Genomic DNA, 17,940 nt, shown 5'->3' with positions numbered 1-17,940 from the left:
GCAAGCGATGTGGACACTTATGTGTCAATGATAGTCGTTGCCAAGCCGACGCGAATGAATAATTAAAAGTCACATCTGTCGAGCCCTTGTACTGAGACCACTACTGGGGCAGTAACGCTCCTACACTGACTCTAGGTTGCCAGTAACAGCTTAACTCAGGGGTGGAAGCCTGTCTTTTGCCAGTACCAATGATGGCGGTACCGGCTTCCGCTGACCCCAGATGACAGCTCTGTATGCGTCCGGCGCGCACTGACACGCACACCCGGCGGCCCAGGCTTTGTCTGCGGCCCCTGGCATAGTTTGCTGGGAGTTTGTGGAGTTGTTTCGGTGGGCGAAGGGGGGGCCGGGCGGCGTCTAGCTTCCCCTGCAGCCCGGCTCAGAGGAGCCATGGCAGAGCCCAGCAGCGCGCCCCTCTGCAAGGAGGGCTGGTAAGTGCTGAGACCTTAAAAGACATGTCCCACACTGCAGTATGTGCACAACGACTCCCGTGCTGAAACATATGTTACCCACGTACAGGGATGTAAAAACACAGAGCCAGACCCTAGGACTCTGAAGGGTAACAAATAGAGCAAAGATGTACCGCTCGGAGAATTGTGTCCGTTCTGAATGTACCAATATGCTTTGTCTGAGTGGTGACAAACTTTGAACCGACCTTTTCATGTACCAGTACTAACTAAAGTAAATAAATACGATAAATAAGGTATTTACCCCGTTCTTTACCAGTGCTGAGCTTGTAACCTTGTTTTTTTCAGCTACTTGTATTTTTGTATGAAACATCCTATGTGCCTGTGCTCAGTTGCGTGTTTTAGCAAGAATGCCTATGCGTGCTCAGGCATCCAATAAACTGTCTGTCAGTGTGGTCGCCGGATTTTGCCGTGTGAGCTGCTTGCACAAGCGTACCTGTTGAATTAGCGTGTTTGTGTGTTGCCTGAATAGTATTCACGTGTGCGATCCTACAGAAAGTAAACACGTTAACAAAGAAACACGGTGCATTCTCCAGCTTTAACCGAGAAGTGCCTACATTCAGTGATTTGTTTTAAAACGTGCTTTGTTTAAATCCTACGAACAGAGAGGAGTGATTATACCAATGTATCGAAGATCAGCTGCTAGTTCCTTTTCTCCAATAAGCACTGCGAATGTCATTATTTAAAAATTGTATTACACTGGTTAAAACAGGCTGCTTAAAAATGCTGTTCAAGATCAAACAAATGCTTTGAAAAAAAATATACTTTTTAGTGATGTGCATTCTCACTATATCTAGAGTAAATATTTTTATGTGTTCTTTTAAATGGTGCTGTCCTTAAAATGGACATATTACCTCTCAAAAAGAATGAATATTTGTCACACGAAGCAGAGTGACTTCATTCATTAAAACATACACTGGCTTCAAAGCAGCCTTTATGTTTAGTGATCAACCATTGCACACATATACATTTCCTTCAGGTAGCTGGCACCTTGGTGAGAAGGCATGTTTCTTCTTTAGTTCTCTACTGTCTGCTTGATAACATAGGAGCCCCTACTATGAAAAAGAACATAGGGTGCATTTTTCTTGCTAGGATTAGGACCCAGGTGACCATTGTTGCACACGGAACAGGGACCTAGCATCAGAGGAGGGGTGGGGGATAAATATGCTTTTCTTTTTTGTTATTTTATTAACACAAAGTGGCAGAAAGTCCACTTTGAGCATCTGGCCTAGAAGTATTGTCACTGTTTAGTGGGCTGAATTGACAGCCTGTTTTGCAGAGCTGTAGGTACTGCAGCTGCATTAGAGGGTTAGGGCATACTTGCTGTGCTAGTGTTTCTTTGAGGCTTTGAACAATGGCCCAAGAGAGGGGGGGAAATGAAGCAGAAGAGACACCTTGATTTGGGCATCAGAAAGATGATAGAGGGAGAGGCATGGTGTGAGATGGTAACCTATGCTGTTGAAGTTCAGAGGAGACAACAAGGCAGTAGCTATAATCAGAGTAATAAGTGCAATGACACTGTTGCCTAGGGACCCACTGCATCACAATTATGAATGTTATACAACAAGTGGGCATGGGTGCTTATGCTCCTTTCTAGGATTAGGGTAGATGTTGTACTTGACACAAAAAGGGGGCAACATGCAATAGCTAATTTCTTTCCAGAAAGAGACCGGGCTTGTCTTCGAGATTGAAGTGATGGTCTGACATGGTGGGGAAGAAGTTAAGGCAGAAGAGAGAGCCTGTTTTTCAGGGCTACAGCCACCATTAGTGCAGAAGGTGGAGTTGCATTGGGACCCACGGCACCCAAATTATGAGGAGTTGTGTTTTTGGTCAATTCTGTTCTTGTTTGATGTTTCTGCTTTTTTTATAATTCACATATTTAGTGTGAATTACCTGAAATGATCTCATGATCCCCGGCCCTGCGATAATCCCTCCCCTTCCCGCTCCCAAAATCCTTGCCATATAGTTATGGGGGGTGGCTCAACTTCAAAACATTTTGCTTTGGGGGCCTCAGAGCAAAAAAGTCTGAAGGCCTCTTTCTTAGTGTAACAGAAAAATAATGTTAATTTTACAGTTTTGGAATTATGTGGTCTCTAGAAGATATTTCAAGGAATTGACATTGCATATTGCTACAGAGTAACTATTATTGCGTAGAGACAATGCATTATAGTCACTCAACAAGATCCTTTTTGTTTCAGGAAAAGGTATTTCTTCATCTGGCCTCTCTTGGACGTAATCAAGAAATCTGTGTGGGAGATCTTGAAACATGGCCAGCTAAAGGCAACGGGCTAGGTTTATGGAATTTTCAGACATTTTAGGGCAGACCCGTTTTAGGTCCTTCTGTATACTGTGTGCTGCATGTAGTCTACAAGTTGATGTATAAGCCTTCTGAATACATAGGAAATGTCTGGTGTTTTCTGTATATACGTTGTCAAGGATAGCTCAAAAAATTGGATGCTGAACACAACTTTTAATTGAGGATTTATTCATAAAGCATGCGTATGTAAAGCTTCATTAGGCTAAAAACATAATAGTTAAACCATAGCAATACTGACTCATTCTTCCATCCTTTCAAAGGCCAATAAATTGAGACTAAAATGAGACCCTGATCTATGGTCCTAAAACATTCAGAGGTTATTGGGTTTGAAATAAAACCTTTGGGGTAGTTTACCACGGATGTCTCGGGGCCACAACACTAACATACTCCCACTGGATCACAGCTTACTAAAGAAGATAGCGTGTGGCTAGACACTTGGATAACTTTTTACTCTTTAGTGGCAGTTAATATGGTTACTGTGCAGTCAACTGCTTGCTCTAAAAAAGGAAAGGACTTTAAGGCACATAAGAGTAAAGTAATACACATAAAATGGGATATGTAGGAAAAACCAGACGTTGATAGTCTGCCTTGTATCTCCTCCGTGCTAAGTAGAATAAATACAGGTAACCTTGAGGCTTATGGACAAACCTAATGATCTTTGCAAAAGGATTATGCACTGAAATACAAAAGTACAAATCACAGCCTTACAAAGGTACGCTTGACAGGTGGGTGACCATAGCAAGACTAGTCAGATTACTCAGATCAGTCAAATTCAAAACAGACATTGTTCAGTAGACTACAGGCAAAAATGATCAATACTCACTGCTGTGCTTTCCAAGACACAAGTCCAGGGTTCACGTGGGTGCCGTCTACCCTGCTAAGAGGTTGGTCCTCACAGAAATATGCTGAACTGGTTCCGGTGTCATTTTCAAACACCAGGACACGTTCAGCAGTTCCTGTTTTTGTTTTGAGCAGCAATGTACAGGCAGGGAAGGGGCTTGTCAGATTCCAGCTGGGCCCATAACAAAGGCCGAAATTTGGGGAGGGGCCATCAGGCCTCCTTCTGTTGGTGTTTCCTGGCTGAGAGCTATTGCATGGGTGGGGCCTTCACACCTAAATGCAAAGGAGGGAAAACAAAGGCACACAGCTTATCACTTAACAGGTACTTGAGAGGCATGCTTTTGACTTTGTTAAACCCTGTATGTGAGAGATGCACGCACTGTAAGAATATCAGATGTGATTTTCTGTCACAGTTTTTGCACAAATAACCATTTAAATACAGCTATTTTATTTCTCTGACAGTGCTTTAGCGTTACTCATTCCAATGCAGGATGTCAGAGTGCTTTACATCACACGTACACATTATTCATTGACAGTAGATCATATGTGTGTAAATCAATGTACAGGATATGTTACATAAGACAGTGGGGGGTTACAAGGTGTAGAAGTCACATGTCCTTCAAAGCACACTGTGCTATGTTAAAGGATTGCAATTTATGAACTGCAAGTAACAAAAGGATCTTAGTTTTAAAAGCTTTAACCCACTTACATCAAATCAAAATCTGTCATCTACATGTTACATAATGTGCTTTGCAGGAGACATATTAACCCACTATGCTACTTTGATTCAAAACTTAGACTAGACATAACACACATCTCTCCAGCAAATACTCCAACCTCCAGAGATACCTTACCATTATTATTATTCACTGAGATGTAGTTGGTACACACAGTTCTCTGCAGCAGGTGCCGTAACCTCATGTCCTATTTTAAAATGCAGACATGGCAACCAATTAAGCAGAACATATTTAATGCCCTGTTTCTCCATGTTGCCAATTTCTTTGTGGTAGGGTTTAAAAAATAAATGTATAATTTGAGGCCTAGATTTTGCATCCGAGTTGTCACTTTTGTGGCACAACACGGACATGAGATCTCATTTGTTAAATATTGTAATGCGCTGAAATTTGCTAATGATAGACCTACTAAATATATGTATGAGGTCTTAACATCTGATGTCTCTTCTTGTGATGTAACTTCCTGTTAGGTCATTGGTTGTGATACCACTTTCTGTGATGCTACTTGCGATGTCACATGCTGTGATGTCTCACACCATGGTGTAACTTGGTTAGTTCCCCCCATTTTTTTTTTTTATAGGACTTGTGACCTGATACTTGCGTTAGAGATAGTAGCATTCTCAGGCCTTATTTGTTAAACATCATAAACACGACAAAACAGCCATTTAGCCTTTTTTTTCATCTTAATTACAATCTTTAAATAATTGAGGAACATCTGACGGACACAACTGTACATAAAAATCCTATCACCTTCTCAAAGGAGTCATCATTGGCTACTCCTCAGTCATCGACCAATTCAATTGTTTGGCCTGGGAAACCACCCAGTGGGTACTTCGACATATGTAGTTCTTTACAAGGCCACAGGCGATCTCGAGGAGTGACTCCAGGTGGTCCTGGGGGAGCAGCGTTGGTCTGTGAAAAAGGTGGCAAGAAGCAATCTGTACTGAATTACCGGGCAGGAGGAGAGTGTTGGCAGGCATCAATTGCAGCCAGGCAGTAGTCTGATTCTGTGATGTTTACACCTATTTATCCTGACATGGTGCTCCTGCCAACCACCTAAGTGCCCCTGCCTGGCCCCCAAGCAAACAATGATTGCAAACTGAGGGTTAACCCACAAAATTCAGAAAATGCAGCCACCACTGGCCGCCTCCCTTGACCAGTCAGCTCAAGGCCGCACCTGTCTCCAGCACCTGCAGTCTTGCATTGTGGCCCCTGGTCTGAATGCAGAAGCTGTTGGTGCTGCAAAGGCCACTATTGGTTTCTTTATTTAATTAGTAGAGATTTAGTTTGTCTCTTAGTAGAGATTTAGTTTGTCAGCAGAGATTAGGGTTAGTAGCTGGTGCTGGAATGTTAGAAGTTTTGTTTTCCCTTCGTTAGACCCTCAAATGAATAATATTGACTACTCATTGACTCTACTTTCAAAAATGGAAGTGTCTTCCCCAAGCTTGTAAGCAAAGCACTCTTCTTTGCGTGTCTTTTGTAGTGTCAGATATAGTGACAGGTGTCGGTTTTCTAGTGCCTGATTGAGCACAGTTTACTAGAGTCTAACTGTCCAGTAGGTACTGTACTAAATTTCAGTTGCTACTGTGTATGTATGTGGTAAAGCATTTTTAGGGTCGAGCGTGCAAGCGCTCTAGCCTGCTGTAATCTCTCTGTGGGCTTTTAAACACGCCCACTTCACGTCCATCAGTTTAATTGGTTTGTGAGCTTGCCTTATAAAATTCACTTTATTTAATTAGTGAAAGGCATGCATACGTCATGCCTTTTCCGGTGTTTAGCCCTCCTCGAGCACACCAACCAACTACTGAAAACATAAGAGGCTCCATGTTTTCCGCATGGCTTCTGGACTACTTTTTCTTTTTATTTCCTCTGCAGCCCGATCTTGCTGGGCAGTAGTTAAGCGCTTTGCATGACATCGACCCTGTTACGTGGATAATTGCATAACTGCAGATACGTTTGACTGTGAGTAAACTTCTGTTTCCTTTTCTGTGTCTCCTTCGCACTTCATGCTCATGCTATGGTGCTTCAAATCAGCTCACTTATGTGAAACTGTTTTACTTTTCATTTTCAATTTATGTGGCAAGAAAAGTCTGGTTAGGACTTTACAAAGCTAATAGCTCTACGTTGAGACCCATTGCATTGCACATGCCTGTTTAATTATGCTTTTAATGAGGTCAATGGGTCTTTTCACCCAGCATAAGGGATATGAAAAATAAGGCATCAGAACTGGGTCAACAATTCAAAATGACAGTGTGACCCATTTGGCCATACATGGAAATTCCAGTCTGAAATAGACATAAGGATTTTATTACAGATTCAAGTTAAAACATATGTGAATGCTTCTCAAAACTATAGAGATACCAAATCACCATGTGTTGACCAAGGTGTCGGAAAAGAGTTAGACGAACTAACACCAAGAGGACTAAGCACTCAACAATAACAATACAAAACATCAAAAGAATGATCTGATGAGTCAAAACATCACTGGGTCCCCACACAAGGTTATTGGGAACCCCAAAATAATAACCACACCATCATTCAGTTCCTTTTTAGGGGCAAGCGCAAATTGTTCCTTCCCGTGTTGTAATTTCTCTTTGGGCTTCTAACCACGGCCATTTCTCTTCAGTCACTTTTATTGGTTCGTGGGCTTACCTTTTAAAATCCGCATGCTCTCATTAGTGAAAGGCATGCTTACGTCATGCTTTTTCCGGTGTTTAGCCCCCCTCGAGCGCACCAACCAACTAATGAAAACATACGAGGCTCGGTGTTTTCTATCCAGTTTCTGGACTACTTTTTCTCTTTATTTAGCAGCGTGATCTCGCTGGGCAGTAGTTGAGCACTTTGCATAACATCAATCCTGTTACATAGGTAATTGCACTTTTGCCAGTTACATGGATAATTGCACTTTTGCCGATAGGTTTCACTGCGAGTGAACTTTTACTTCCCTTTGTGTGTCTGCTTTGCGATAATAGCGGCTGTCTGCTGGCTTTTGTGAAACTTGTACTTTTCAGTTTATTTGGCAAGAAAAGTCCGGTTAAGAGTTTACAATGCTAATAGCTCTAACTCTAGCAAACGCGAGACCCATTGCATTGCAAATGCTTGTTAAGCTCTCTTATGGCTGGAACTTTTGTTTTACAGCTCAAAGTAGTTCGTGTTCTATGGGCCTTTGTATTGCAGTAAGCTTTTTCGGACTGAAAATGTGTAAGGCACTACACCCTCTAGGGGCTATATATATGGTTGCACTACATTATTTTTTTGCCGTTCTATTTTTGTGTGGTTATGTTTTCTAGGGGCTAAATTATATGGTTACGTGACCATGTTTTTACAAATGATATTTTTATTGTTGTGTCCTTTAGGGGCTGTTCTGAGCATTACAGTCAGTGTGCTAGAATATTTGCTGCATTCGGTCATCCCATAATGGTTTGCAGGGCATTCTTTTACAAAACATGTTTGCTCATACCTCAGCCTGTAGTGGTCCTAGGAGAGTAGATCATATCTGGTTCCCCACGCTAGGTTAGTGGGGGACTCCAAAATTATACCCCCTCCCTCCATTCAGTGTCTTCTTAACCACTCTCATGGCTGGAACCTTTTTTTTTTTTTTTTTTTTACAGCTGAGAGTAGTTTGTGTTTTAAGGGTCTTGTTTGTAATATTATTGCAGTAGGCCTGCTAGCCCTGAAAATGTGTAATGCACTACGCCCGTTAGGGGCTAAATAAATTGTTACATGACCATGTTTCTTACAAATGCTATTTTCATTGAGGTGTCCTCTCGGGGCTGTTCTGAGCATTACAGTCTGTCAAACGTTTATTTCGGATTACGTTTTTTTTTTATTGGGTGTATATGATAATTGTATATGTTTTATTAATATCTCCTTATTGCAATTATGACCATGATTCATGCCAGCTTAACATCCGTACTACACTATGACTGTTTGAGCACTCTTGATATGTTTGGGTGACCCTTCTAGATTATTGCTCACTTTACTCCTCTGTGACTGTCTTGTTTTGGGAATTGTGTTAGCCAGCCAGCAACTCTGATGGTGGAATGGTGAAAGTGGTATTGTGTTGGAATTAGCATGGCATATTTAAATTAGGATGCTAAATGGCAAACTTTTCATTTTTGGCTGCTGATAGAGGAAGAAGGTAAATAGAAGTGCTTTAGTTAGATGCAGGGCCACTGAAATTATGTGGCAGGAAAAAAACAAATTATGAGGCAGGGTTGACCAATTTATTTGGTAAGTAAACTCCAGGTATCAGTTTACAACAACAATAGCTCTAACTTGAGCAAATGCAAGACATATTGCGTTGCTGATACTTGTTATGGTATGTAACCTTGCGGGTGTAGTTATGGTTGGTGGCACAGTTTGGCATGCTATTGTTTACATAAGCATGACAGCCATGTAACTGGGTCCTCCAAGGGTTGCTGGCAAGGAGTCGAATGGAGGATCCCAGGGCCACAGGGGGGTGTGAGCATTTGTTGGCATCTGGTCCTTCTGGCCAGCCAAACGGGCATGTGCAATTAGTGTGAAATAGCACTGGCCCTTGGTGGGGAGTAATGATGGGTGCAGGGGTGCCCGAGGTACATATCCTGCAGGCAGGTGGGCCCTCTGCCCAGGTATACCCCTGTAGGAGATTCAGGTAGGCAGGGTCCTCTCGTAAAGAGGGACCCACCACAGGCCTAAAAGATGGGAAAGGCTTGTTCTGGACCAGGAGACACCATTGGGTCCAGTCATGATCTTACTCGTAGGCATAAATTGTGATACGCAGTCACATGTTTAGATAGTGCTTGGAAATCGTCTGTATTACTTTCTCTGTTAAGGCTAGTCAACAACTTATGTTGATAAAGCTGTAAATATTCAGGGTTACTGCGTATGAATATTCAAGATCTTGACTGCATAGAGTTTTGTATGTTTTAATAAAAATGCGGCTGAGGGTTTTTGACCTCTAACCCAGAAATTGTGTGTGATTTTTGCTTGCCAAATGTTGGGAGTAATGGTATGTGTGGGGGAAGGCTGATTTTATGGTCTGGGAGTGAGACCTCAGTGATACCAGTCCATATTGCAGTCCTACATCCTAGGGTGTTGCTGTATCTGAAGAAAGCTTGCACTGCTACTAGATGTTCATTTCCTGCTCTATGGGTGTGAGGGACTCTTATAGTGTCACTCTTTGTACTGTAACTGTTTTGCATGAAGCGTACTTTAACAGCAGTTGATATCACTATACCTCATTCTGTGATGGAAGTATGCATTGCTTATACCTATGCTATACTTGCTGTATAGGGAAAAATAAGTGACAGTGGAGTGTTTAACTTAATCTCAGCCACTCTTAATTCCTTGGGACTGCATTCCAGTGGATTGTGTTTGTCCACTGTGTGCCCTTAGGAACAGATATATACAGTCTTGGTCTTGCTTCATTAGGAATATTCTCACCCAAACTGCCAGCCCAGGTCTCTTGCAAACGGGAATTGAAGCAATGTCATGTATGAGTACATGGCTAGGAAAAAAGTGTATTCTCTTGCTGTAATAGGCTTTCACAATGTGTGTTCTTCCTACGTTGTACATACATGGATTCTTGCACTGCCGCTGCCCATGCCATTGATGTTATGCTTGTGTGTACAGCAAGTTTCCACAGCCGCCCTCTATGCTCAGGGTACAGTCTGAGGGATGCTTGCACTGCTGCTTCCCATGTAGTATCTGTATTCTGAATCTAAGAAGTGGTAAGTTTCTTAAAATTAATTATGATTCAGGTAATTAACTTAGTATACAAACAACAATTTTAATATGGTGTGCATCTATTCTGATTTCAATATTGTATTTAAAAGTCTTATGATTCAATTTTTCTTTAATGCAACAGGAATTCCAGTGCACTAAAGTATTTTAAGCTCTGGCTTGACAGTGGATCTTCTGTCAATACTCTTAAAAATATGCATACATTTGGCTTCGAAGGAGTAAACATTTGTCAAACCATGCTATTTGGTGTATCATTCCACCTCCAAAGAAGTGCTGCCTTTACAATGCAAAGGGGGCTATTTGACATTTCTACATTGATATCTCTTCATACCACAATAACAGCCTTTCAAAACCGTTCTGCCACCTCAGCAGTACTGCATTGCCAGCCTACCAACGGCATACTCTCTCTCCATCCCCTCATAACATCATACAACCACCCCACCACTGTAATATAATCTCCCATTACAAAAAAATACCTCTCAGCAGCACACAATCAACCTTTATTGTGGCATTGTCCCACACCACTACCGCTCTACACTCCCTGTTGTTATAGTGCTGCTTGAAAATATTACACTTTCACTCATCACACCTTGCACTTCATCAAATACACAGCCACCTGAAATCATCAAACCTGTACCCAAGCACCACTGTAGCACCACAGGCCACGGAGTTGATGCACACAACTATACTACCAAACTCATGGTGTCAGTACCATAACTATAACATCCTGTCAAAACCACATTCCCAGTCACCACTCCTTCAGCAAGACAGAACCAACCTATAGTAGCACACTACCAACCCCCCAAAACACCACGTTATTAACTCTAATTTGTAACAAATTGTACCAACCACTTCACCACCAATTACTGCTGCATTACAAAATTATAGCACCAAAAGACTCCTACGTACCCTAAAACCACACTCAAACACCCAAATTGCAAACAGTCTACAGGTGAGGTACTGAAAGACAAAACACAGCACTACCAACATATTACAGTACCACAATAATTATATCAGAGTAACACAACTCAGTGCAGCAGCACAACACTAACCAATACAGTAGCCATAACAACACGACACACATCAAAATAAGTCACAATAACACAGACCATCCCTACACAATAGCACACCAGTAACAAAATGAAAAATGAGACACTATACACATTCAGAATAACAATGCAGTACATCAAAGCAGGACCACACAAGGAACACAACTTTAACTACACAACACACTAACAGGACTACACATGACACAGTACACAACCAGAATAACGGTACAACATGACATTAGACAATAACAATAAAAACTGTAACTATGAATTACTAATTAACATTAGCCAAACAATAATACAAAACATAGCCAATACCAAAAGGCACATCACCTTGAACAAAGCATCAATAACACTGTACAAATTCAGGGCTCCAAAAATCCACTGGCATTGGACAGTCTTATTTGGTCAGGTCCAGCTATTTTTAATTCTTACTGAGACACTGAACAGGTATTCTGTTCAGTTGAAAAGTGGAGGGGCAATAAAAGATGCCTTTAAACCTTGTTCCTATGTCACAGTTGCTCTGTGTTCACAGACAGAGGTCAAAAGTCTGTTTTTATTACAATTAATTTTCCTTCTGACTGCAGAGTTCCAGGACTTTGTAAGGTGAATTGTGTGACCTGCAGCTTAGAATGTAAAATAAAAGGATATTGGGTTTTTCCTAACACACAACATTTAAATGACTAAGTCAACTGTGCAAACATTTCAAAATATATTTCAGTAGTTGTGAGAGCCCTTTTTATATTTCTGTGTGATGAAACAATATTTTAATATGAGGAAAGCAAATCAGAATACTTTACATGTTGATGTGCAAAGAATATGTTTTCTGAAACCCAGTTTTCACAGATTGTTAAAACACTATATGGTTTTATCTGTAAAGCTGCAAGTTAGTGGAGAGGTTTTTGGACATTTCTTGGAAAGTTACTGTGTGTATTGTATTGTATTGTGATCGTATTTATATAGCGCTTACTACCCCTGATGAGGCGTCAGAGCGCTTTTCGGTGAGTAGCACGCTGCTCTGGAACCCAACAAGAATTAGTGATGGATTAGTATCGGGAAATAATGAGTACAGTTTTAGTATTATTATGAGTTAATTTGAGCCGCGGATATGAGAGTTTGTTAGTTAGATTGACTGGAGTAATGGAGGGGTGGAGGAGGAAGGAAATCCAGAAGTGTTAATTGGGAGTATATCCTTCATTTACTCAACCCAAAGTTTTGGGATGAGTAAAGGGGGATGGAGGAGGTAAGAGTATGTGGAAGGGTTAGGGAGAGCATAGTAGCAGGGTGAGATAAATGCGGAAGAATTTTGTAGGGTTGTGTGGGAGGTCACGGTAGTAGAGTGAGGTTTGGTGAGTTAGATGTGGAAGCGGAGGGAAGAGCTTAGGCAGAGTTATATAGGAGATGAAAGTAGTAGAAAGGTTTGTGATGAGTCAGAGTGAGAATGGAGGATAGTTTGATAGAGACAGGACATATGATGATGGGTAGATAAGTGTGATAAGATGAGAGCAGGAATTCATAGATATCATACCTAGTATAACAACCCACCCAGGAGCCATGCAATGTCCCACGAACATGCCAAGCACAGAAACAACATATATATATATATATATATATATATATATATATATATATATATATATATAATATACACATACAAACACACATGAATACACACACATATGCATATACAATACATAATTAGAACCATGGGTAAAATATACTTAGTCAAACAGGTTTAAAGAGTGTGTGTATTTTATTGTTATGACATAGTAGCGATACATATTTTCTAAAGAACTATACATAACTAGAAACATACACATAATCTGAAAAAAATATTTATCAACATAGGCATATGCAGTCCATAGTTGTTTGAATATGGTGGTTATGAAGGAAAGAGCCAACTCTTGAGTAGTTTTCTGAAGACCAGAAAGTTATCTGTGGCTCTTATAGTTGGGGGTAATGAATTCCATAGTTTGGCTGCTTGAATGGGGAAGGATGTACCACCTATCGTCTTTTTCTTGTATGGTGGTGTTCTAAGGCGGGGTGCCAATCTTGAGCGGAGGTTTCTTTGTTGGATGTATTTGGTTATTTTGTTTCTGATTTAAAAAGCGGTTCTGTTCCATGTATAGCTTTGTGGGTGATACAAAGCAGCTTGAAAGTGCATCTTCTGGCAACGGGTAACCAGTGTAGTGCTCATAAGGCAGGGGAGATGTGGGCTTGCGACTTTACATGTAATAGTAGCCTGGCTGCGGAATTCTGGATACGTTGTAGTTTTTTCATAATAGATGGAGATAAATGACAATATGTTACCACATCATGGTTTAGTCATATTTTTATTATATTTGAGTGTTTAAACAAACTGTGAAACACTCCTGCCCTGATGGCAATGTTGTTAGTAAACTAAAAGAATTTCTAGGTTTTGTGGGCTAGACCTCATGGGTATGTGGGCTAGATTATTGTGATGAATGCAGCAAACTTAAGTCCACTTAATCAAACAACAGAGGTTGTTGGTACTGCAGAAATGCTGAGCTCACATATTTGAAGGTGCAATCCTATGTGAGAATTAAGAAAAAGGCGACTCTGTAAACTATTTGCCTAGGATCACACAATTTGAGACCCGTTTACAGGTCAAGTATATTACAGTTAGGTCAAGTAGATTATTTGAGTTACTCGACCTGCAGGTCTAGTAAAATTTTTATGATTTTTCGAGTCCTGAAATTACAACAGAATATGGTCCAACACAGCAAGCACCAACACAGCGTTCACATAACCTACCAGCCAAACACATTGATACAAGAGTATTTTGCAAAAACACAAAAGTTAAACCGTGCACAACACAAGTTACACAAAATCCCAATAATACAACACAACAGACTATAAAAGCTAACAACAATGCTATGGCTTTGTACGTTTGTGGCTGTTTGATTTGAGTTTGTATGGTGTGGTGTTTTATTTGGTTATTGTGGTGTGTTTTTTTTTTTTTTGTATGTTAGTGGTATGATGTCACTAGTGTGCTGTGGTATTACCATATTGAGGTGGTATGATGGTGTATAGTTGCATTGTGTTGGGGCTTCAGCTTGGATTTTGTGCTCCGCTTTGAAAGGCATAATAACGTTAAATGGGTGTTTCAGAAAGGATAGTACTGGCAATCTATATGCATGTGTTTGCTAAATTAATATTATGGTGGTTTTGTTTGGTACGTATTTCTGATGTCTACACCTCATTCTTTTCATGCATGTGTAGTTGAATGTGCCATGCAAGCGGGAAAAGAGCTAAAATGATGCCCAAATTACATGCACAATGTGGGCATCCTTGGCCTTGATGGTCATTCATGGCATAATGCAGGCTCTGGCTGACTGATGACTACTGTGCATGTTGTGGACCCTCAAGACAGAATGTTACTGACTTCTGGTGTAATACTGGTGCTGGCATAACAGTGGTAATTTCTGACAGAATATGGCCATCCACGGCATGAGTGCTCACCGGGAGTATAAAGTTAGCCATAGTTTAATGAATAAACAGCTACGTCTTTAATTCACCTATCTAATCTAATTTGTATATTCTTCATGGAAATTAACAAAATAATACTGAGCTATTGAAACCTCGTTAGAGTATCAGTCGCTAACATAGATTTGAAAGGAAAAATATACACTAAAATATGGGTTGTTAGCACGTTATATACACTATCCAAGTCATTGACGTGTTGCACGGTAACAACTTGGCATAGAACTTTAATCGCCACTCAAGCATGATATTAAATATACATTTCCACTTAGCAATAGTACCCACTTCTGATACTCCCAGTTCACGAAAAACAGCTAGAAAGGTTTGTCAAACCACATTTTCTATTAACTTAATTTTTGGTGTGTATACCAAACTGTCTTGTACTGGTTTGTATCTGTTACATGCTAACATCAACAGCACACATAATGTTGAGTAACAAACGTGGGAATCAGCTGCTCAGATGATTGTCTGAAACGTTGACTAGATAACTGTTGTTCTCAATCATCCAGTTTATACAGAACGAGGATAGTGGACAATTGGTTCAGTAACTGAAGGAGACATTAGTTACAATATGACCAAATTACAGTTTTTATGTTTTTTGTTGTTGATGTTTTTAGATGCATTTTTCCACGCTGGCTGTTTATATTGGTTTAATTTTTTTCAAAAAACTAGAATTAGCTTTATAAGGACCATTTTCTGTTTATAATGATTTTCGACCTACCCCTTCATTGTATGTATATTTCTGATTTCAAATCTCTGTGAGGAATTGATATCCTGAGTATAATTAAGTAAGAATTTGTTCATTCGGTTGAAGAATGCAGTAGTTACTTCCTTCGATGAAATAGCAATTCTTTATTTAGTATAGCCCTCGTTACCACAGGGTTGGTTGAGCAGCTGTGTGGCAGAGATGGCCATGGCATGACCACAGTAATCCTTGACATACTATTTACACAAATGGCAAAACGGTGATCAGTCTAGCATAGTGCTTGTACTGAAACAATGGTTGTAATTTATTTATACCTTGTGGACAATGTTGGCATGATTGTCCCCATGCCTGATATAATAGCAATTGTTAGCATTTTAATGACGGTCTCACTTCTGTTGGGACCACAGTCTATAAGAATGGTGTAACCTATCTACATCCATCTGCGCACCCACTCGCTCTTTCATCTAGCAACCCATCTACACACTTATTCAACTTTCATCAGTCTACTCGTACATTCTAGTCATCCATCTATGCACTTATCCATTAATTTTTCACACATTTAAACACCTAGTCGTCCATGCATGCACACACTCAGCCGTGTTTAAACCTTCTCAAATTTGCCCAGTCATCCATTCAAACACACATATAAAGCAATTCAGTTTAGCCCACAACCAGAACTTTTGACTTTTCCAATGTTGTTTATGAAGGAAATTTACTGCCCTAACACACACAGTTTCAGCCCGTGGTGTCTTTATCTCTCCTAAATGTCTGGTTTGTTTTTTAGCTTCCCATTTTGAATTTCCTACTGAAACTTTTTCTCTTTTTTTGATACCTCCCTCTTCCATATGAGGTGTTCACATTGCCCTCCTTCCTCGCTTTCGGAGACCGGACATTTTCTTCCAATGCTGGCCATATATGTTCTCACCCTTGCATTGCAGCTCTATTGCAGGAGATGCAAGGGAAGCGGTAACTCCCACAATGGCACATGAGCGTGTGCTGTCTCTGCTTCTCGGATGTACTCTAGCATATTTTCTTTTAGTTGAATCGTCTCTAAACATCATTTTAAGCCTTCTTTGTTCATGATTTCTCATTTTAAGTGATTTATACCTACAGCGCTATTGCCATTGTTTCCCCTTCTGTGTGGGAGGGCTACTATTTATGCTGTGTATTAGAGAGGGAGGCATCTTTTTCACTACACAAAATCCAGAATTGTATTTTCGTCAATGCTTGTTGGAAGTCTCGAGTTTACAAGGATGTCTTTTAAGAGTAGACGGAATCGATATAAATTTTAGCAATGCACTATGGTTACAGTGGCTTCAAAGCTGACAGTTTCAGTAAATTAAAGCACTTGATATATTAATGTTAAGGATATCGGAATGTATGCGTCTAACGTGCCAGCTTGTAGTCAGGTGGTATTTGGAGTGTCAACTGTGGATGAAAATAAGAAGCAGTGGTTCAGAAGTCTCTTTTGTACACAGGTAATCATTGAGCCTTCCTGTCAATGTCTGGTGATTGTGTATAACTGTGAATAGCGGCTGGGCAAGAGAGAAAAAGTCATAGTCCTTCCCGATTGGCTTTCTGTGTTGAGTTTTGTCCAGATTCAGTGCGTGGAAGATCGGATGGAGAGCTACATATTATAACTCTCTCATGTTCTGAACGTTGGGATTAGGTTCTCTCGAAAGTAGATTCCTGCTGTTCTGTAATTGAAACAGCTAATTTTAGAGTAATTACAGATTCAATGCTGTTGTTGTTTGAGACCCACAAAACCTCTGGGATCTTATAGACAGGATCTAAGTGTATCTCCAAGAGGTAAACCTATATTCTTCACAGTTAATTTTGTTATAATGTGCATGCTAGAGTGATTGCAAACAATCCCTTCCGCAGATAAAACCGTTCAGGTTATTTCGTGGCGTGTAATCCCCTTTTGTGTCTTAGTTGTATAAAGAATAAGCAATAATTAACCCTTTAAATTGGGAAACATTGTTTGCCAGTGATGAAAGAGAAAACAATTACTGATGTTACTGGTGCTCCGCACAAATGTACTTTTTGTTTAATTTTGGAGGAAGAATTCCTGATTAGCTATACCAAACAGTTCTCAGCGGTATCAGCGCTAACATTCTGTGGATCTTTTTATGAAAACAGTAGCAGTCGGTTTTATTCCTCACACACTATCTAACAACTTTAACTTTCATTGAATTATTTGTTTTTGTAGCATTTAATGTACCCCGATGGGCACTACAACCTTTTACGAGATAATCTATTGAAGTTCTTACATGAGATTTTGTAGAATAGCTGTTAAAGTAGATCATAAAGTAGAGCAATACACATACAATTTATTCTGTATCTTCTTACAATCTAACAAACGTTTACATGTATTTATTTAGATGTTATCTTAAACATGTATTGCCTGGTGTCCCTTGCAGAGCACCAAGTCTGCCAGTAGTTTTTGTGGCAGCAGGAGTTTTGTGGCCAGCGTCAGTCGCTCCCTCTTGCGTGGCCACTGCTGCTGCTGCCGCTGTTGATGTCGGACAGAGCCTGCCGGCTGTGTGTTCGAGGCCACCTGCGCCTCATCACTGGTGGCCGAGTGGCCATCTGTGTC

General features: G+C 40.4%; 1 protein-coding gene across 3 annotated transcripts in view; it reads left to right on the top strand.

The window, feature by feature from the left end:
- The first annotated feature begins 255 nt into the window (after positions 1–255).
- The window catches only part of TDRD3 (tudor domain containing 3), a 653,010-nt gene continuing 635,325 nt past the window's right edge, over positions 256–17,940 (top strand). For 2 of the 3 annotated variants that reach the window (XM_069205299.1, XM_069205300.1), the window contains exon 1: positions 256–428. In XM_069205299.1, coding sequence (XP_069061400.1) covers positions 388–428 — 41 coding nt within the window. In that variant the 5' untranslated portion in view covers positions 256–387. The remainder of the gene's footprint in view (positions 429–17,940) is intronic. The other variant, XM_069205301.1, reaches the window with a different exon arrangement.

This window comes from Pleurodeles waltl, chromosome 8, assembly GCF_031143425.1.
Source record: "Pleurodeles waltl isolate 20211129_DDA chromosome 8, aPleWal1.hap1.20221129, whole genome shotgun sequence".
NCBI lineage: Eukaryota > Metazoa > Chordata > Amphibia > Caudata > Salamandridae > Pleurodeles > Pleurodeles waltl.
Note: the sequence above shows the minus strand (reverse complement) of the source record. Positions and strands in the feature narration are given on the sequence as shown.